Source organism: Sciurus carolinensis, chromosome 2, assembly GCF_902686445.1.
Source record: "Sciurus carolinensis chromosome 2, mSciCar1.2, whole genome shotgun sequence".
Lineage (NCBI taxonomy): Eukaryota > Metazoa > Chordata > Mammalia > Rodentia > Sciuridae > Sciurus > Sciurus carolinensis.
The window spans coordinates 13,079,040-13,101,114 of NC_062214.1; the positions used below are offsets into that span (position 1 = coordinate 13,079,040).

The 22,075-nt window shown below is 52.1% G+C and overlaps 1 protein-coding gene across 3 annotated transcripts in view; it reads left to right on the forward strand.

The window, feature by feature from the left end:
* Positions 1–22,075, forward strand: part of Slc13a3 (solute carrier family 13 member 3) — a 67,589-nt gene that overhangs the window by 29,983 nt on the left and 15,531 nt on the right. For 2 of the 3 annotated variants that reach the window (XM_047540873.1, XM_047540870.1), the window contains exons 4-9: positions 6,447–6,513; positions 10,221–10,406; positions 13,814–13,939; positions 16,641–16,736; positions 17,545–17,649; positions 20,505–20,602. In XM_047540873.1, the coding sequence (XP_047396829.1) occupies positions 6,447–6,513; positions 10,221–10,406; positions 13,814–13,939; positions 16,641–16,736; positions 17,545–17,649; positions 20,505–20,602 (678 nt within the window). The remainder of the gene's footprint in view (positions 1–6,446; positions 6,514–10,220; positions 10,407–13,813; positions 13,940–16,640; positions 16,737–17,544; positions 17,650–20,504; positions 20,603–22,075) is intronic. The other variant, XM_047540872.1, reaches the window with a different exon arrangement.

A 22,075-nucleotide genomic window follows, 5' to 3' on the forward strand; every position in this document is an offset into this window, starting at 1 on the left:
CTGAGCACTTACTTAATGCAAGGTCCCTTCTAAGGCTGGGGTCTGAAGGAGATGAAGCCAGCGTTGACCGAGCTGGGAGCTGAAGAAGAAATAAAAAGAGCCTGAAGTAGCCCCAGGTCAGAGTTTCCGAACTGCCAGAACTGGGCCTCCGACGTCCTCTCCACTTCTCTGCCTCCCACAGGAGTCTCTTTTTCCAAAATGGACACAGGAATGTTTGAACACCACGACCCTCATTACAAAGGTGAAGATTCTGAGACCCAGGATGGGCAGGGGATTTGCCCAGGGTCACACACAGTGGTGACTGTGCAGTGAGAGCCAGGGTCTCTTCCCTGGCAGTGCAGGATGTCAGGAGGCAGGGTCCCTGGGAGGCTGGGGCAGACGCCAGCCTTCACTGGCCGCAGGATCAGAGAGCAGGGACTGGTTAATGATCAGTCTCCGGGGCAAGGACAAGGCTAATTCCAGCTCAAAGAGAGAAGTCCCTTTCACCCAGTTTCTGTGCCTTGACCAGGTGGCTGGCGGTGAGGCCAGAGCAGGAGGAAGTGGAGTCTGTGCTGATGGACAGACCAGGAGAGGGGCAGGGCATGTCCTCCAGGTCGTAAGTTCACAAGGGCCACCCGCAGCAGAACAGCCACGCTGATGTCAGTCACTGGTCTCTGAAGCACTTGACGCCAGACGCCATGCTCAGAGTTTCATACCCAGCAGCTCATTTAGTCTTAACTGCGCTGTGAGGTAGATGATCTTCATTTACAGATGAAGAGACTGAGGTTCAGAGAGGCAAAATGATTCACCAAAGTAACACAGCAGATGCGTTGCTGAGCTCTGTCGAAATCTGTGTTTATGAGCACCAAGCTGTAGGGCCTGGCACAGAGGAGCAGAAGCCAGGGTTGGATGGGGCTCACTGGCAAAAGGGTACCTCTGCCCGCTCTCTCCATTTCCTGTACCCATTGGGCACTGTTTTCATCCCCATCTTCCAGAGGAGCAAGTGAAGCTCCGGCCAGTGCTTTGCTCAATGTCCCTCAGCCAGTAAAGGGCCTGCAGGGCTTTTCCCCCCCGTATTGCTGGGAATCAACCCCAGGGCCTTGTGCATGCTAGGCAAGTGCTCTACCACTGAGTTATACTCCCAGGTCTTAAATTTTCTTTTTTTTTAAATTTTGAGACAGGGTCTTGCTAAGTTGCTGAGGCTGGCCTCAAACTTGTGATCCTCCTGCTTCTGCCTCCCAAGTAACTGGGATTACAGGCATGCCCCAGTGCACCCAGATCCACCTGGCTTTCAAATCTAAACCCTTTTCCTCCCTTTCTCTGCCCAAAGAAGGCCACCCAGACGTGCCACCCATGACTTTCCTTCAGCAATGTCCAAGATGCCACCATCTGTCACAGAGCTATCTTTCAGATGGGGTTAAACATTGCCCTCCTCTTCCCTCATTAGGCTAAACCACCGCCTGGGTCTCTTTTCTAGAAAGACGATACATCCCCTTTTGTGTACGTCGAGTGACACGTGAGAAATGACAGCCAGGCACATACATGTAGTTAATATGCTCAGTTGCATAAAAAAGATTTCCAGGAGTGGGCGGGGCAGCGGGCAGACCCCCGCCCTGGTGGGGGAGGGGGAGTCATTTGCTGGCTCACTGTGAGTCTCCCCGGGCTCCATGCTCCCTGAGGGCCTGTGCTGTCCCTTGGCTGTGACAGCCGTCGTCCTGCGTCTTGCTCACCCAGAGTGACGACTGGCCTGGCCATGGCAGGTGTTCCGTAAATGTGTTATTAACGAGTTCTGAGCCTCGGCGGGGCTGACCCTGCTGGCCTCCTGGGTGGTCGGAGTGCCAAGCAATGGGGCGGTCGGCCTGCCTCCCCTGGGGGCTTCCGAACTTCCCCATGCCCGGCGCCTGATTTGACACGGGAATTCCTTCCTGAGGGCCCTCGGTGTGCCCAGCTCAGGACATGAGCCACACTGGGGAGGCTGGGCTAAGCTGTCAGCTTCAGGTCGCGCCCAGCGCAGGTGGGTGCCTTGCAGGTGGGGCGGGAGGGACGGGGTCGGTGGTCCTGGGCTCTGCCACCGGCCCACTGCGTCCTCTTGATCTGACCCACCCGTCCAGGCCTCAGTTTCCCCAGGCGTCGGGGGAAGGGGAAGGAACCCTGCCCGCGCCCCAGGCTGCTGGCCTGTCCCGCGGCCACCACATGGCGTCCTCAGCAACCTCACCTGACACCGCCCAAGGATCAGCGTTACTGGGCTCAGGCCTTACATAAGCTCCTGACCGCCCGCACTGCTGGACCCGGAGGCGGCCCTCTGAGACTTTGCCCCCGCCGCTGCTCTCAGGTGGCCCCTGGGCCTGCAGTCACGGGGCGGGAGGCCTCTGGGTGAGCGGTAAAGCACTGGCCTTGGTGGCCCTGCTTCTTGAGTCCCGGCTCCACCGGCTTTATCACCGCCTTCCTTTGAAACGCAGGCCGGTGTTTTCCCGTGACTGATGCGTAGGAAGCAGGGCGCGAGGCGGCCGTAGCCGGGCGGAGGCGGGTCACCGTCCACAGTGCGCAGGCGCCCGCCGCCTGCAGCCAGCGGCCAGGCTCCACCCAGGACGGAACCGGGAGCGTGCGGAGCCCCCCACCAGGCGGTGTGGGAGGCCTCGGTTTCCCACCCGTAACCCCAGACAAGTTGCTGTCCACCCTGGCCGCCCCAAACCACGCCCGCAGAACTTCTTTAAAATACTGAGGTCTGCTCGGGAGCGGTGGCCACGCCTGTAATGCCAGCGGCTCGGGAGGCTGAGGCAGGAGGACGGTGAGGTCAAAGCCGGCCTCACCAATGGCGACACGCTAAGCAACTCCGTGAGACCCTGTCTCTAAAAAGGGCCGGGGATGTGGCTCAGTGGTTGAGTGCCCTGAGTTCAGTCCCCGGTACTCCCCCCACCAAAAAAAGTACTGAGACCCGGTCCCCACTCCAGAGCCGTCCCTGGGGACCCCAGGGAATGCTCAGGGCCAGCCAGGGCCGAGGAGTTAAGCAGTGGCCCAGCCACGGGGAAGGGTGCAGAGAGAGCTGGAGATGGGAGGCCCGCACCGAGTCAGAGTCCTTCCTGTCTAGCCATCCCTGGGGAGCGACGCCCCCTCCGGTGTGCTATTAACAGCCCTTCACTTCCTGCCTGATGCCCTGGGCTCAGGCCTCCCGCATCAGGTGTGAGCACGTGTTGCTGTCACCTGAGCCCTGAGGCCCTGGTCCACACCACCCAGACCTGACTTCAGCCTTGGACCTCTGCTGGTCTGACGCAGAGCCAGCCCCAGGCGCAGCGAAAATGACCCCAGCGGCTGCCATGGAACCCCAGGAAAAGCACAGCAGGGGGTGGGGAAGGGACTCCCCCAAGCCAAGGGTGAGCCAGGGAAAGAGCGGAGGCTGGAGTCCAGACCCTTCCTGCTCATCCACGTGGGAAGTGTGTGACCGGCTTCCCGAAGGAATCCCCAGAAAGAAGAAAAGCATCCAACCTTTTAGCTGGCGTTCCTTGAAGGGGATCAGTGTCCCTCACCAGAGTTCCCCGGGCACCTCTGCTTAAATGAGTTCATCATCCCCTGCAGCAGGGGTGAGCGCCTGCACCCCAGTCTGCGAGTACCTCCATCAGAGGGGTTTGCCAGAACCTGCCGGGTCGGGCCTTCCATGGCCTCATCGGAGGGTCTGAGGAGCCAGCCGTTCCGATGGGTGAGCAGGAACCAGGGCCACATCTACACCTGGGTCAGGAAGAGAGAGGCGGGTGCTGGGGATCCCGGGGTGGCACAGGGACCTTGCCCTTAGACAAGGCCGGGAAGTGGCCTTGCTTTGTGCGGCTCTGGAGTGACTGGGGTCTGTGTTCTGCTCGGCACCGCCAGCCACCAGCAGTCCTGCTTGTGTCCTTCAGCAGCCTCGATGACAGGATCCCGGTGGCAACCCTGGCTCACCAAATCCAGACCACCCTCTGTTTTTTGTGCAGCCTGTGAACCAAGAATAGTTCTTACATTTTTAAAGGGCGGAAATATAAATAAATAAATATGAACATAAATAAAAGAAGGAAAACGTGGCGTGGAGATGATGTGACGTTCAAGTCCCAGTGGCCGCACTGCTCGTAAATTGTAACTTCCAGCAGAGCTGTGTAGGGCCGAGATCACGTGTCCACGGAAGCCTAAAACACTTACTCCCTGGCTTTTTAGGCGTGTGCTGGTCCTGCTTTCTCTTTCTATTTTGTTTTAAAGCGCTGGGGGTGGAACCCAGGGCCAGCAGGCGCGAAGTGCGTGTCCACCACTGAGCTGCCCCAGGCCCGTCCCTGAATTCGTTGGGTTGACTCTCTCCTCTCCTTGACGATCCTAAGGAAATCGCAACTTCCGCTTATCATTTAAGAACTGAGGTAACAGGAAATTAAGGATTTATCTGAACCAGGACTTTGCAACCTCAGCGCTGTTGTATTTGGGGCCAGAGAGCTCTTCGTGGTGGGGAGGCTTGCTGTTGGAAGGTGTTGGTCAGCATTCATGGTCCCTAATACACGGCAGGGCGGCAGCACCTAGGCCATGCCCTGTTTACCAAACATGTCCCTAGTCAGAGCTCAGTGTGCCTCGGGGGCAGAACTGGCTCTGGCTGGGAACCACTGGCCTGAGGTCACACAGTCAGTGAAGGAACCCAGGCTCCGGTTAAGTACCAGGCCCACATCCAGCTCCCAGGGTCCTGGGTGGTTCCAACTGCAACAACTTTAAATTCATTCTGTATTTCTCGTCTCGGAAACACTGTCAAAGTCTCCTGGGGAGTCGGGTCTATAAGCAGATGAGGACTTCAGAAATGAAGTTAGGTCCTCTGCTGATCCTCCTCTGCTCAAGCCCTACCCTGACTCCCATCCGCCTCAGAGGAGAAGCCAAACTCCTTGCTGTGAACCCTGAGACCCCAGTGTGAACCCCCCCCCCCTTTTCCTGCCACCCTGCCCCTGCCACTTCTTGCACTCACCTCCTCCAGCCCTCTGGTCTCCTGCTGCCTGACATACATGGCTCTCTCCTACCTCAGGGCCTTTGCACCTCACCTTCATCGTGGTTCACCCGCTCACCTCCTTCAGATCTCATGACAGATTTTCTTTCTTAGTCAGAACTCCTCTTAGTAAGAATTTCTTCTTGGTCATATTCTTGAAAAAAGTGTCTCACCCCAAAATTCTGGTCCCCTTCCCTGCCTTACTCTCCATGACACCCCGTGCCTGACATTCCACATATTATATTTGTGTGTCTATGGTCTGCCTCCCCCCCTGGAGGATAAGAACACAGGGCAGAATCTCCGGGCCTTGGCACTCAGTGCCAGACACACGGAGATACTTACTCCATAAAGACTGATCTATGGATCGATTGGCCAGCGTTTGTGTGATGAGTTCTGGCCCTGAACTCTGAGTGGCACTGAGTCAGCCTCAGAAGAGCAGAAACATCCACAGCGCATCGGATGCCGCCGTTTATCGGTGGCTGGTTCTGCTTCCTCGGATGTTAAAGTATAACACCAGAGAAGCCGCCAAGGCAAGCATATGAAGCAGGTTTTATGTAGAGGTGGTAACACAGACTTCTCCCAGGAGGGAGCAGGGGGCCATGGCTGGCCTTCTGGAATCCCAAGAAGTGAGCGTGCCCTGCCCTTTTTATAGCTTATCTCCTGTCCGCCCCCCCACCCCTTATCTCTCTCCTTCCGGCCTACAAGACTAGGCCCAGGAGATGCTGGCGAGAGGGCAAAAAGGTGAGAAGCAGACGGGCAGGGAGAGGGGCCAAATGGAGTGATCCAGGCAGGTCGGGGCGGAGGGTCATTAATTAGCAGTTCCTTTTGGGTGCGCCTTTGGGCGGGGTACTTAGGCAGGTAATCTTGGTGGTCAAAGGGCTCTGGAGACACTGATATTCTGATTTCCCAGGGGGGTCTCCAACTTCCCAGGCTCAGATGACCTCCATTCCTCCATTCCACCCGATTACCTATAATTCTGGTTTCACATCCACTCTCAGCGTCTCTGCCTCCACCAGTCTACTCTGCTCGCCGCCGTCTTAATTGGTGACTGCCACAGTCTGAACCTGGTTCCCAGCTCCCATTGTGGTCCCTGCAGCTCATGCTGCCTGGTCAGGCCCAGAGATGTCTGCTAAAATCCCATCATCCCTCTTGGGCACCAAATCCATTACGGCTCATAGCTGATGGTTCTCGAGTAACCCTTTGGCAATGGCTGCTCGGGTGAGTTATGGGTGGCCAGGTAGCCTTGCAGCCCACTTCCTGCCCACAGACCCGAGACCATCCCCAAATATGGATGGTGGACCAGGAAGATGGAATGAGTGTCCCTTTGCTTTCCCGCCTCCCTCCTTTCCCTCCTCTCTTCCCCCATTTTTTTTTCAGTGAATGACTCGGGGTCCTTGGCAATGAAGAGGCCCCTTGACTGGCTGCACGAGAACCCAGCGCCCCTCCCCTTGCCAGGGTGCACTAAAGACGCCCTGCTCTTCCCTCCTAGCTGCGCTGCGGAGGAACGGCCTGCACACTGTGCCCACCGAGATGCGCTTCCTGGCCAGCACGGAGGAGTAAGTTCCTGGGGAAATTCTAGGGGAGCCAGTGCTTGGTTCAAGGTGGTGATGGGCAGCTGTCCCCTGGCCAGCCCTGAAGTTTCTCCAAACAACCAGTGCCCAAGCCTCCACCATTCTTCCCCGTGGCTGCGGCATGGGTCTCGATGGCCTCCTTTAAACGAGGCCACCACGGGAAGGCACATGAATCCCTGAGGGGCTGGGGCCTGGGGGCTTCGGTCCTTTCCTCTTACAGGAAGGTCCCAGAAGAGCGCAGCCACGCGGTGCTCAAGGAGGGTGGCTGGGCCAAGAGGCTGTAAAGACAAACGTGTCCTGAATGGCAGACCTTCACCCTTATGTGACATTCACATCACTGTCACATCTGGTCTGCAGAGTCCTTTGTATTACGGCAGCATGGCTAAGGCCCTCGGGTTTGGAGTTACACAGACCTACCGTGGAATTCTGGCCCTGCTGTTTACTGACTGTGTGACTTGAACAAGTCGCTTGACCTCTCTGAGCCTCCCTGTTGTTCACCTGCCAACTGGACGTGATGTTGGGCCCACCCGAGAGCTGTTCTGAGGTTAAATGAGATGATGTCCATAAAGCAGGTTGCCCGGGCCTTATGTACACACGGGGTACTGTTACTGAAGTGTCATCTTCCTCGTTTGCAAGAGCAGGCAGCACAGTGACGTACCCCAGCAGAGCTGGGCGCCCCTCAGGCCTGCTTCCTTCATCCCACGTGTGCTTGCGGAGGCCCAGGGTGCGCAGGTGGGAGGGATGCAGGCGAAAGACTGGAACCGCGGTGTGTCCCAGGGCTGGCGAGAGCCTGGGAGAGCAGAGCAGAAGGCCAGGCAGGTGGGCGCAGTTCAGATGGGTGGTCGGGGAGACCCCACCAGCGGGTCCTGCCGAGCGAGCCCTGCAGAGGCGAGGGGTGTGGCATCTGTGGGAAGAGCACTCTCAGCAGAGGGGTTCTTCTGAGGGTTCAGAGAGCGACCAGGAGGTCAGCGTGGCGGAACCTGCGTGAGCAGGTGGGGGTGGGTGCAGAGGTGGCTGGGTGATGAGAAGGTGCAGGTGGAAGAGCATGTGGGACCTCCTAGGCCGCTGTCAGATGGGAGCAGCCAGGAGGCGGGTCTCCCGCCCAGCAGCACGGTCAGGGGCTTGGAGCCCAGCTCTGTGATTGATCCAGCACTCGTGACCATGTGACCGGGGAAGATATTTTAACGTCTGCCCCTGCAGAGCCCGTGTGGGTATGCTGGAAAAGACCTGGGGTCACCATCAGAAGGCCGCGCCCACGGGCTGCAAGCCCCTCCCACGCTCGGGACCTCAGCTTCCCCACCTGAATAAAACAGGGTCACACTGGCTGCACTCCAGGGCCTTTCTGCCCTCTCATCCCTCTTCTGGTTGGGTCTGGTTGGGCCCCGGTCGGAGGCAACCTTAGCGCCTGACCAGGCCTCTCACCCCTGAGAGGTGAGTGGCCTCATTCATTTCCAGCTGCTTCTGGTCTTGGCCTTCCAGTCAGACTGGAAACCCAGGACTCGGACCCCAGGTCAGGTCCCTATGCCCTCCGGGGAAGGTATTTGAATTGTCTTTTAGTCTTTAAAAAAATACATTTTAATCTTAAAAAATAAGGTTTTTTAAAAATTGCTTCGTTAACTTCTCTTTTCGTTTTCAGATTTGTGGAGGTATAATTGACACATGAAATTGTATGGACTTAATGTGTACAATATGATGTTTGGAGATAGATGTACATTGTGAAGTCATTACCACAGTCAAGCTAATCACCATGCCCCTCACCTCATAGACAAAGCAGGGATTCTTAGTTTCATCTACTTAGAAACACTTTTATGAGAGCACAAGTCAAAATCACTCTTAAACAAAAAGATAAATGTGTTCAGCATCTCACTCCCAGAGACAGATGAAAAGAGTTAAGTGAACACCATCATTCGTGATTTCTTGATATCGCTCTCTATATGTAAACGCAGGCTCTTTTTTTTTATAACAAACTTTTAAAATATGTTCTTTTTAGTTACACATGAGAGTAGGATGTATTTTGACATATACATACATGGAGTATAACTTGCCATTTTTGTAGTTGTACATGATGGCAGTTACATTGGTCCTATATATGAACATAGGAAAGTTATGTCTGATTCATTCTAGTGTCTTTCCTATTCCCACCCCCCCTTCCCTCATTCCCCTTTGTCTAATCTAATGAACTTCTATTCTTCCCTCCTCCAACTTATTGTCTGCTAGCATTCACATATCAGAGAGAACATTTGATCTTTGTTTTTTGGGGATTGGCTTATTTCACTTAGCATGATAGTCTTCAGTTAATCCATTTACCAGCAAATGTCATAATTTTATTCTTATTTAAGGCTGAGTAATATTCCATTATGTATATGTACCACATTTTCTTTATCCATTCATCTGTTCAAAGGCACCTAGGTTTGTTCCATAGCTTAACTATTGTGAATTGAGCTGCTATGAACATTGATGTGGCTGTGTCACTGTAGTATGCTGATTTTAAGTCCTTTGGGTATAAACCAAGGAGTGGGATAGCTGGGTCAAATGGTGGTTCCATTCCAAGTTTTCTGAGGAGTCTCCATACTGCTCTCTAAAGTGGTTGCACCAATTTTCAGCAATGTATGAGTGTGCCTTTTCCTCACATCCTCACCAACACTTATTGTTACTTGTGTTCTTGAAGTTGCCATTCTGATGAGTGAGATGGAATCTCAGTGTAGTTCTAATTTTAATTTCTCTAAGTGCTAGAGATGTTGAACATTTTTCCATACATTTGTTGACTAATCATATTTCTTCTGTGAAGTGTCTGTTCCATTCCTTTGTCCATTTGTTGATTGGTTTATGGTTTTTGGTGTTAAGTTTTTTGAGTTCTTTGTGTATCCTGGAGATTAATGCTCTATCTGAGGTGCAGGTGGCAAAGATTTTATCCCATTTTGTAGTCTTTCTCTTCACGTTCTTGATTGTTTCCTTTGCTGTGAAGAAGCTTTTTAATTTGATACCTTTTCATTGATTGCCTCTTAATTTTACTTCTTGCATGTAAATGCAGTTTTGAAAATTAAAAATTGATTAGCCATTCACACTGTGATGTGACCCACCATTTCCCCTCTTGGGGTGTCACGGACACTTGTTTACTTTAATAAATCATGTCAATATCATGATCGCTTAATTAATTCTTAATTTCATTCCTTCTTGAAACTCTTCAACTCTACAAGGAGAACAGACACTCCAGCAAATTCAAATAAAGACTCAAAGAGAAAAAAATCCATAATTCCACTTTCCAGAAAGGTAACCAAACACTCATCTATTCACAAAACATGAATATTTAAAAAAAAAAAACCTAAATAGTGCTGTCAACTGTCTTTCGCTGAGTCTGTGTGATAGAGAGCTCTTATCTTAATAAACACCCATTAAATCATCCACCTCAATACCTGTGCAGATGTTCCATCCAGAAAGAGAAGCATCTTTGCTTAGCCGGGCCCTTCTGATGGATTTTTAGCTTGCTTTTGATTTAAATGACATTTAACGCCACGGCGAACTCCCTGCGCCCACACCTGAGGCACCTGTCTCATTTCTTTAGGGTAAATTCTTACAGTGCGGGTTTCCAATGCCTGGGCTGAATTTGCTTCTAGAAAGACCACTAGGATCGAATCCCCGCCAGCTGTCTCTCTGGCTGTACTCTGAGTGGCCTCTCTTTGGGTTGTTTGAAGCAGAGGCCACCCTGAAGAGGTGGAGGCACCCCTGGATCTGCCGGCTGACTCCAAGAAGGAGGAGGAGTATCGCAGGAACATCTGGAAGGGCTTCCTCATCTCCATCCCCTACTCAGCCAGCATCGGGGGCACGGCCACCCTCACGGGCACAGCCCCCAACCTCATCCTGCTGGGCCAGCTCAAGAGGTAACCACGTCCCTCACCCTGGGCTTTGGTCTCCTCCTCCGCGTCCCCTCACTCGTTCTGCATCCAGGGAATGTGTACCAAGGGCCTAATTCGGCCAGGCTCTAGGGACACAGGGAGGCTCAAAATCTAGCATGGGCCCGCCCACGGGAGCTCCCATTTGGCAGGGAGACGGAAGAGCATCCATGTTATATGTGTGGCCAGAAATAAAATAAAGCAGGTGAGAGGGTAGAAGGGACGAGAGTGGTGTCCTCAGAAACATCTGTCCCCTCTGCTGAGGCGACATTTGAGCAGAGACCTGGAAGTGACGGCAGAAGCTGTGTGGACACAGGTCAGAAGAGCATTTCAGACCTCATAATCGGCCTGCGAAGGGGCTCTGGGGTGGGACTGTTCCCGGAGAGCCTCAGGGAACAGCCAAGACCAGAGAGAGCCAGGGCAGTGGGAGCACCTGGTCCTGGCTACTCGGGAGGCTGAGGCGGGAGGATCGCTTCAAACAGACTTCAAGGCCGGCCTAGTCAACATAGCAAGACCCCATCCAGAAAAAGATGGCGGGTGAAGGGGAGGTGTGAGGAGATAAGGTTCCAAGCAGCATCCCAAGTGGACCAGCGCTTCCTCCACGGGAGATGGGGAGGCACTGAGAGTGACAGAGGATCGACACGATGCTTTAGAAGCAGACCCCTGCTAGAGGCTGCGGTCCGTGGCTGGGATGAGCTGAGAGACCCCTTCCACCACGTGCTGGGCCCCCAGTGGAGCAGGCTCTGCTCCCCCCACTGAATGTGTTCCCACAGTGACAGGGCAGCTGGCGGCCAGGGCGGGAGGACAGACGGGAAGGGCTCTTCCACTGCACGACCTCATGTGGTTATCCCAAGCCTTTAGTGTCTCGAAGTTTAAAAGCTCAGTATTCCAAGATGCTGCATCTGTGATTTTCAGATTCCAGGATTCTGAGAGGTTCTTTTGCAGCGGAGATGAATCATATGATTATTGATTTGCATGAATGCAGACATAAGCTTCTGGCAAACAGCAGCTAACAGCAGTTGACATTCAGGGTGGCTGCAAAGGCTGGCTAGCCTCTACTTGGTGCTCGGCCCATCAAAACCTGTGATGCTTTTTGCTCATTTTTGAGGTGCTGGGTATAGAACAGGGCATGCTAGGCAAGTGCTCTGCCCGGGTACGCCCCCGCCAGGTTACATGCATGAGAAATTGTCAGTACCCCACCCGTCTGGCCTTATTGAACTCCTGGGTAAGATGAATGGTTGCTATATTCTCAGATCCCAAATTCCTTTCATTTTAAGATCTGATGATAGAAACCAATGATTCTTAGCTGCACATGCCTCAGAATCACTGAGGGAGGTGAGAAAAAAGGGCCTCACCCACAGAGATTCTGATTTAAGAGGTGTGGTCTGGGGCCTGAGCACCACATTTTATCAGTTGGTTTAAAGCCACTGAGTTTTACTGCAAACTCCAGGTGCCTTTTGGTCTCTAGTCTTCCAGCAAGGACTGCTTCTGCCTCATGGTTTGGGTCAGCAAGATGGTCCTGCTTCAGGGTTGGGGAGAATCCAGACTTGGCCCTTCTGTTTTCTTAATCTTCCACTGCTGGGGAGGCTGGTGTTTGGCACTGGGTTTGCTGAAGTCCATCTCTAGGGCTGGACAGGAAGTCATGGGATCTGGGTGCAGGACCAGGATCTGAGTTGGGAGTAGGGGAACTGGGAAAGGGAAGTTGTGATCAGTCAATTTCCAGGTCGCCTGCCTGCCCTGATGTGAGCAGTTTTGTTTCAACTTGAAAAGAAATCAGAGAGGAAGCACTGGGGCTGTTAAGTGAAAATGCCAAATACACAGGATTTTGAGTAAATCACATGCAAATTACATGCAAATACATTTGCATCTATGCAAATTGTATGCACAAACTTGAACCTTCTGGTGTAGAGGGAGAGACTGTAAATGGAAGCCTCTTCCATTAAAAGGAAAATTACTGCCCTGCCTGATCCTTGGTCCTGCTTCTAAAACACATCTTACTAGTTTATTTTGATTATGAAATGATACAAGCACACTATAAAACATTTAGGAAACTTAGAAAAAAATTAAAAGTACAGAATGCCTTCAATTTCACTGTTACAAGACTTCCCTCTAGTCTCTGTCATGTCCAGATATTAATTATGTGTGTATATTTAACATTATTGTTATCAGACTGTTGATACAGTTTTATTTCTATTTTTGTTTTTGGCAGTCCTGGGGATTGAACCCAGGGCCTCATATCTGCTAGGCAAGCTCTCTACCACTGAGCTATGCCATCAGCCCTGTACTATTTTAGAGGCTGATTTTAACATTAAAATTTTATAGAAAACATAAATTTTTAGTAACTATAAATTATCCTGTTTTGGCTGAGTGTCATACTTCATTGATCATGAGCATTTAGATTGTTTTCATTTTACTATTATTTTGTCATTATGAATTATGTGACTGACCACATATCTGCTAATAGGTTAATATTTTTAGAATAATATTTTTCTTTTTGTCTACTCTCAGAGGTATACTTATTCATGATAGAAAATACAGATAAAGAAAAAGAAGGAAATAAAAAGCTCTCAGAGTCCCACTATATACTTTATTAATATTTTTGTTCATTTGTGTGCCTATTATATTTATATCTTGGATATTTATTTATTATTTATTTTAAAAGGCCAATGAGTGTCTTTGTATTGTCATTTTACAACTTATTTTTTCCTTTCCAACCATCCTGGCACAGATTCCTAGCTGCATTTGTTCACTGTTTTTTTAAGTCATGTTTTTAGCAACAGAATTTCTGGACAAGGGGGTGTGCTCAGTGCACCTTACCAGATTCTTCTCTGGGAAAAATTGTTCCAGTGCACAAGCACCAGGCGTCTGCCTGTGCCCCGTATCCTCCCAGCGTGGCGTGATGTTGCCCCGGACGCGTTCAGGCTTGATGACAAACTCACAAAACCGAGGTTGAAGCCGGTGCAGCAGAGGAAGGGCAGGGGAGCTCACCAGTGCGGGCGCGGCTTGGGTCTGGGAGGGCACCGTGCGGGGCACAGGAGGCAGCCCACGGGTGTGCTGCGCGGCCTCCCGTGAAGCCATTTCAGTGAACTCTGCTTTAAACATCACGGCTCTTCAGGAGAGCGCCAGCCTGGGCCTGCTGGGCCGCGCTCTCCCGTGGACACTGTGTGGAGCACGTGGCAGCCGGGCCCTGCCTTGGTGCACCGTGGCCTGCCTGTCCCTGGTCACTGGCTCACCCAGACCCCTGTGTGACCGCAGGTGCCCTGCAGTCCACTAGGTCAGAATCCAGCATCCCCGCAGAAGAGGGTGCCTGGGGTCAGAAGGGCAGGACGCAGTGCTGCTGGGACCCCGCCCACACCTCGGCACGCCCCGCCCCCTCACCTCCTGCCCTCCTCCAGCTTCTTTCCACAGTGCGACGTGGTGAATTTTGGTTCCTGGTTCATTTTCGCCTTGCCGCTCATGCTGCTGTTCCTGTTGGTGGGCTGGCTCTGGATCTCCTTCCTGTACGGGGGACTGAGTCTGAGGTACCTCTCCTTATCCTCCCGGCCTCGGGCTGGGGAGGAAGATCCGAGCGTGGGGCCAGCGTGCACTGCTGGACCCAGCCTCGGGCCCCCTGGGCGGGCTTCTTAGCGTCTCCCCTTGAGAAGCCGAGAGAGCTGCTGTCGGCTGGTGTCATGTCGTGTCATCTGCGCATGGTGCTTCGCATCACTGGGACCAAACACCTGATGAGAACAACTTAGTGGAGGAAAAGTTTATTTTGGCTCACAGTTTCAGAGGTGCTAGTCCAGTCTGTCTTCTCCACTGCGCTGGGCCTGAGGTGAGGCAGAACATCATGGTGGCAGGTGCGCAGAGGAAGACCCCCCGACCACGGCCCCCAGGAAGCAGAGAGACACAGGGAAGAGCCAGGGACACGGTAGAGCCCAAGGCCACGCCCCAGTGACCTCCTTCCTTCATCGGCATCCTACCTGCCTACCATTACCACTCAGTGGTCCATTCCAATCACTAATCCATCGCATGGATTAACCCGCTGATGGGATGACAGCCCTTAGCGTCTCATCATTCCCGATGAACATGGCTGCGTTGCCTGGCACATGCGCTTTAGGGAGGCACCCCAGATCCAGACCATAATACTCGTGGCTTGACCTCCAAGGTGTGAGGCTGTGGAGTGGGGCGGCCTGCCTGCTGTGCCCAGGCCCTCAGTTAATGTCACCCATCATTAATAATCATTCATAGTATTGTTCTCTAAATAAGGTAAACACTCATGACCAGAGGAGAGGAGGGCACAGGGTCTCTATGGGAGCCCTGCTACAGAACACAATTTGGGAGGCTTGAGGACGATATTAATACTGAATCATATAATGGGGAAAATATTCCCTTATCCACCCTGCTTATATTAAGAAGAAAGTCTCAGCCGGGTGCTGGAGAAGACTTAAAATTTCTCTAACATTTTTCGGAACAAAGAAAGAGGGAATTTCAGGCCCAGAGACTTAAGCCAGTCGTGGCTTCTAGCCAAAAGGTAATAATGGTGATTTACTTTCCCACATTTGTTTTTATGGTTCCTTTATTTACGACAGGCAATTCTTACTTCCCCTTTATGGGTGTGATAAATTTTTCTACTTAAATACATTTCTTTAATTAAATGGTGAGCCTATTAAGAGGAAAATATTCGGTAAGTACAAGCCAGGTGGTGTGCAGATATGGCACATCGGTGGAGGAAGGAAGAATGGAGTTTGGGAAAGAGGAGACGCAGCTCTGAGCTGGGGTGGCAGGCGTCCCTGACCCAGTCCCCACCCCTCATCTCCAGGCCTTCGTAGGCTCATCTGTGAAATGGGACCAGCAGGAGCAACTCTGGAGTAGAGATGTAAAGTGCTTTGAAACGAGCGCAGTCCTGGTGTTGGTTGACTCATGATTTCCAGGACTCCTGAGAGCAGAGCCCAGGGTGCGAAGCCCAGTCCCAGCCAGGGAAGCAGGCCCAGACTTGGAACTCAGACGAGCCCAAGTTCAGGTCATGGTCCTGTGCCATCCTAGCCAACTCTGTGGCCTCCCTGAACTTCTAATTTCTTCACTTGTAGATTGAGGATAAAAACCAGCTTCAGCTCAGGTAGCCACTAAAGGAGGGAAGGGTGTTGGCTGAACCAGGGTCCCTTTGTATCACACGCCTGTTTCTACAACTCCTGTTGTGCTTGGCCTCAGAAGAGGCTGAGGGAGGAAATGCAGGTAGAGGGAGCCCAGAGAGGGCATCTTTCTGGGTGCATGGTAAGAGTGGTTCAGGCCAGTCCTCTGACTCCATCTCTGCTTAGCAACAATCCCCTGAGTCCCTGGCAGGTATCTGACACTGTGAGAGTTGCTGAGTTGCAGCCGTAGGCAAGGTGGAGACAGAGCCTGCCCTAGGTGAGCTTGCACTTCAGGCGGGGGACCCACAATGAAGAAGGCAATTCCAGGGAACTAGGATGGCAAGTACAAAGGTCCTGGGGCCCGAGGTAGCAAGGGATGTTCTGGAAGTAAAAGAAGGCTCGATGAAGTCTAATATATCTGTCTTTGGTTGTTTGTGCTTTTGGTGTCCTAAGGAACTTCTGCTTGATCCAAGTCCATGAAAATGTACCCCCCCCCAGGTTTTCTTCTAAGAGCTTTATGGTTTTAGCTCTTTTATTTAGTTCTTCAGTTCATTTTGAGTTAAACTGTATATGTGGTGTGAGGTGGAGGTCCAAATTCATTCTTTTGCACATGGATGAATAGCTATGTGACAGATTGCTGCATCCCCACTGAAAGAAAGGTCTTGGGACTTTTGTCAAAATGCGTTGGCCGTAGAGCTTAGCCAGCTTTCTGGACCCTCGGTTCTCTTCCTTCAGTCTGTATGTCCAGCACCAAGCTCTGAGTAGCCCGCTTGCCCACATTGATCTGAGATCCAGCTTTATCACAGACTCAGCTCCCAGTGGTGATCGACTTTCTATTGTGACCCATTGACTCGTCTGTGTTCATGTGCCCGTTTAATCCACAAGAGAATTTTAAGCCCGGGAGTCCTATGATCAATTCCATTACATATTTTCAGGAAAGATCAGCCAGGTTACGGGGGACACAACTGTAGGAAGGGAAGACAGAGGCGGGAGCCCAGGCATTAGGCTCTCACAATAGCGAGAACAGAGACGAGGTGCCTGGGCCAGGCCGGGGCCAGGGTGGTGGAGGTTAGACACCTGAGCGGCTGCTGTAACCGCCTCTCTGTTTCAGGGGCTGGAGGAAGAAGAAGTCGGAGCTAAGAGCCGATGCAGAGGATAAGGCTCGAGCAGTGATCCGGGAGGAATTCCAGAACCTGGGTCCCATCAAGTGTGTGGGTAACGGGGTGGGAGAGAGCGGGCGTTAGACCCTCCTGGCCTGGCCCTGGCTGAGCCCCAGGAGGACATCGGGCCGGTGACCCGGGAGCCTAGCGTTGGCTCCCGCTGCCAGCCTCTTCCTGGTGCTGGTTAGCTCTCTTGACCCACAAAGCACCTCGAGGTGGACTTGGGGTGGGGATCTGCCCCCTTCCCACCTGCGGTGCCCTTTCTGACACCTTCTCCAGTGGCTTCCGGGATCTTCTTTAATGCATATCACCCATGGGTGAAAAGATCTAGGCTTCATCAGGCCTGTGTCCAAGGACTGGCTCTGCCACCACTTTCTGTGTGACTTCGGGCATGGTACTAACCCTCTCTGGGCCCTGCTCCCCAGTCTGTGAAGTGGGCCTATGAGGTAGCATTTGGAGATTGTCTCTCCCACCTCTGTCCCTTCGCACGTGCCCCTCCCTCTCCTGTGTCTGCCCGTCTCCATGACGGTTCCCCTCTTTTCTCCCACGTTTCTTTCCCTTTTCTCTCTGCTTTGCAGTGTCTGTCTGTTTCCTCCTTCCTTCCTTTTTCCTGTGGGTCCCTGTGACGCTGACGGAAGCCACTGGGGAGGAGGTGCGTGCAGCTGAGGCAGGATCCCCGGGGAGCCGCGCCTGGGACGGGAGCAGCTGCAGCCGCAGCCTCCGTCCCGCTCCCAGGCCCCTGGGGGTGGATGAGGCCTTTCAGCTTCCTCAGAGGCAGGACGCCTGCCTGGGTCCCCCGCCCCTGCCGCTGTCACGGAACCCAGGGTGACTTCGCGCCTGCCTGTTGTGCCACAGGTTTGCCGAGCAGGCCGTTTTCGTCCTGTTCTGTGCCTTCGCCATCCTCCTCTTCTTCCGGGACCCGAAGTTCATCCCTGGCTGGGCCAGCCTCTTCACCCCCGGGTGAGATTCTGGGGACCCACGGGATGCAGGCCAGCAGGGGGGTGGTGGTGGGGCATGTGGAGCCGCAGAGGCTGCAGAGGCAGGACCCCGGTGTCTGGGTTTACACCCCTGTCTTATTTAATCGTGTCATTATTAATGCTCTCTCTTTCCCTCCCCAAAGAGTTTAGATTTGGATGATAAAAATGTATTTAAATGTTTTTTTGTTTTTTGCTTTTTCAATACCCACCTAACTGGGCATGGTGGCGCACACGTGTAATCCCAGCAACTCAGGAGGCTGAGGCAGGAGGATCACAAATCCAAGGCTAGCCTCAGATACTTAGCAAGGCCTTAAGGGTCTGGGCGCAGTGTGGCTCAGTGGTTAAGCACCCCTGGGTTCAATCCCTGGTACCAAAAAAATAAAGTAACAGATAAAATAATATTAATAATATTCTTTATAAATTATACAATCTGTATATGTAGTCATGTGCCAAATAATGACATTTCAGTTGAAGGACCAGCATACGAGGGGGGTCCCATATGGTTATATGACCCAATGATGTCATAGCAGTTTAGTTTGTGTAAACATACACTCTGTGATGTTTGCAGTGATGAAATTGTTTGATGACATTTCAGAGGGTCTCCCTGCCCTTAAGTGATACTTAACTGTATTATTACATGAGATTTTTTTTTTTTTGCAACTAAATCCTCAAGCTCTAGTGTGTGTTTTCTATACTTAAAGCACGTCTTGATGTGGTCTTGCTGCATCTGGAGGACTCAACAGCCACACCAGGCTGGCCGCTGCCACCTTGGACCAGGGGGCTCTAGACACCTCCCGCTCTGAGCCTTGAAGTCCTCACTGTGACTTGGGTCATAAAACTGATCTACTGAAGGTTGTTTTAAGGCAGAAACATGTAACTTCATGGAGTTAAGAGGTGACTCCTGTCATTCTTTTATTTTTCTGGAATGTAGGTATTTTGTTAATTTTTTTTCAGATGAAAAATGGATGTTATAAGCATTTCAACAACACGGAGAAAGTGAAAATCACTTAGAATCTCAGGCTCCAGTTCTGAGAGACATCTTTTCTGATTTTTAAAAAAACCTGCTCAGAATCTGTTCTACACTTTGGTCAGGTGGCTGGTTACAGGGCTGAATACATTTGTCAAAACTCTTAGAATTGTACCCAAGACTTTGAATACGTCATATTATATATTACATTATCATGGATCCATTATCCATTATCATTATCATGATATTACATGTTAATTACACTTTAATAAAACAATAAAACGTGACAATTAGCTAAAAGAACTCCAATGAAATGAGATTTTTTTAAACAAATATAATCCTAGTAAACATATTGTCATGTTTTTCTCTTTTTTCATTAGAAAAATTATGCATCCTCACAAAAATTCACAAGACCAAATTGAAAAAGTAAAAGTTAGTTGCCCTTCAACGACCCTTGGCCCCATTCCCCAGGACAATCACAGTGAACAGTTGGTGACATTACAGATACATACACATATGTCAATATACACACGTACGTACTTGTGCAAATGATTGGAAAATGCAATAATATGATCCTGAACAACTTGCTATTTCTGATTCACTTCATTCTTTTTAAGCACCTCAAAATATACTGTAGTGTGGGAGGATCTTATTTTATTTATGAGTTCCTCATTGAATTATATCCAATACTACAAATGAAACTTTGCTTTCTTTCTACTTTTTTGTCATTTACAAGGTATCTATTTCTATGTTGATCCATAAAAATCGATGTTATCTTTATCTTCTTTTAAACAGACACAGATTATTTGTAATGTGGATGAAACACACTTAATTTAAGCACATCCGTCTCTGCCAAAACTCCTCGGTTGTCTTACCAGTAATGACCATCCTGCTCATGGTCTGTGTGTACGAGTCTGATTATCCTGGGGGTGAACTCCTAGAAGTAGAGCAACTCCATAAAGGGGTGCTCACGGGTACATTTGTAGCATGTTCCCCGTGGTCTTCCAGAAGGTTAGGCCTGTGTGGCCTCCCACCCCGAACTCCCTCCCCGGCCTCATTTCCTCTTTTACGCTTTGACAGTCTCTTAGCAGAGGAGTGGGATTGTATTAGTTTTTATTTGTGTTTCTCTGACTGTGGGGACACTGGCCCCCTTTGCAAAACCTAGCTATCTGAATACTCTTCTTTCTATACCTGTGAGTCCAGAGAGCTCTCGTTAGGAACAGGCTCTGGGGTCACTGAATTTGGAGCCGGTGACTGAGCTCAGCCTCATATCCTCCAGGGCCAGGGTCTGGCCTTGGGCAAGCTGGTCTGCTCTCTGACGGCCCCTCTTCCTCCTCTGAAGCCCAGGCCTGTCCCGAGGGCCTCACATCTGCACAGCTCCCCCGAGACCCTCTGTGGATGCCTGAAAGGTGGCAGTTAGGGGGTGAGGGGGTGTGGGGGTGACTCTGGGCTGCGAGGTGGGGAGCGTCCCGTTCCCGAGGAGCTCGGGCCTGTGCTGGATACACACGTAGGGGGCTCTCGCAGAGCCCAGGGTGGGCCAGTCGTGGGGCTCCGTGGACCCCAGTTTTCTGCAACTCTCAGATTCTTCCCTCTGTGGCCAAGTCCCTGCTCCTAGGGTCCTTGAATCGGGAGGATAAGCATTCGTTTGGCTCAAGCAAGTCTCAATGCCCCAGGGAGCTGGGGATAAAGGCCTTTGCATCCATGGCGGTGGCCTCACGCTGGGCGCAGTGCAGGCGGCATCCAGGGCCCAGCCACCAACAATGCCCCCTTCACAGCGGGCTAATTCCCTTCCACAAATCCTCACTTGCAAGCCTGCCAAACCAAGCCTGCTGAGAAGCCCAGGGTCACATGCTCGGGCCTTCTCATTGTAGGTTTGTTTCTGATGCTGTCACCGGTGTGGCCATTGTCATCATCTTGTTCTTCTTCCCGTCCCAGAGACCCTCTCTCAAATGGTGGTTTGACCTCAAAGGTAAGATGGGCAAGGCTGGGGTCTTGTGGGCTCTGCGAGGACTGTGGCATGGGACATGGCACCAGTGACCCGGAGCAGCCACTGTCCTGACCAAGTGATCCTGCATGTCCCCCCTGCAGTGTGACAGCACTGTCTGGGGACCTGGGACTGCCCGAGGTGGCATTCCAAGACAGGCGTTTGCAACCGTAGCCCTGGGGCCAGACCCAGCAACTGGCTGCTTCGTACAACCCGAGAGCTAAGGACGGTGTTCGCGTTTTCAAATGATTGGAAAAAATCAAAAGAAAAGTATTTCCTGACACGTGAACAAGAAATTCGAATTTCAGTGTCTGTAAAGAAAGGTTTGCACTTCCTCAAGAGAGTTGAGAGGCTTTGGAGATTTATTTTCCCTTTAGTTAGGTAATTACCTACACCATGGCCTTGATGTTGCCTCCTGGCCCACAGAGCCAAACATATTTACCTTCTGGCCCTTTCTGAAAACCGTGTCCAACCCCTCTGCCCAGAAACTAAACAACATTCAAATCCAATTTTTAAGAAAATCACCACATGCCCCTAACTGGGAGTCCACAGGCTGGCCTAAATGCCAGTTCGTGACCCCACTGGGTGTCCAGCAGATGTCTGCCAGAAGGCGGCACCCGCACCTGCCACCTGGGTGGAGGCTATGACAAGCCTGGTCTCTGCCTCGGGCAGCAGAATGGGCTCTGGGCCAGGGGTCAGGGGTCAGGGGTCAGGGTCTAACTGTTTGCTGTTGTTGGGGAAGAAAGACAGTCACGCAGGCCAGTCCCAGCTCCCCAGCTCGTGTGAAGGCTAAGCAGAAGGCGAGGTGTCCTCAGGGCCCCTGCAGCTGTGGCCTGGCTGGACCCTGTGGACCCAGCTGAGAGGCTCCGCGCCGGCCTGACCCCGGCCTGACCCCGGCCTGCTTAGCTCACGCAACATTTCTGGCCTTGGCTGCTGGACCTCGGCAGTTTCTGCTGCTTCTTGGTGTTTGCTTGCGTATGGCTTCTGCTCTGCTGTGGGTTCTGCTGGTTTATAGCTCACAGCCCTGCCTAACGCTGCTCCCTCCTGGACCAGTGCCCCTGGCTTCTGCCAGGTCACCCCTGGGACACCTGCTTCCCCCAGCTCTGGCTTCCTCCAGGACCCCGCGGGCGCCTCTCTCGCCTCGCTCCCTCGCCTGCTGTAGCAGGTTCCTCTCCCAGGGGGCTCTGCTTCCCACAATAAGGGTAAGAATTGGTTGGTCCCTGTTATTCGGGCGGACCTTCCCCCAGAGGCCACCTGATGGCATCCTGGATTCCGGGCCACACTGGGATGACCTCCCGGCCAGGTGTCCACCCTGGCTCTGAGCACTCCTCAGTGCCCCGTGCTCTCTCTGGCTGGGCCGCGGGAGGCGTCATGACGCAGATGGCTGGTCCCCGCGGTCCTGTCTTCCGGGGGTCCTCCGCTCAGTTCCTGTGCTCTCCTGCCCTTGATTCCTCTCTG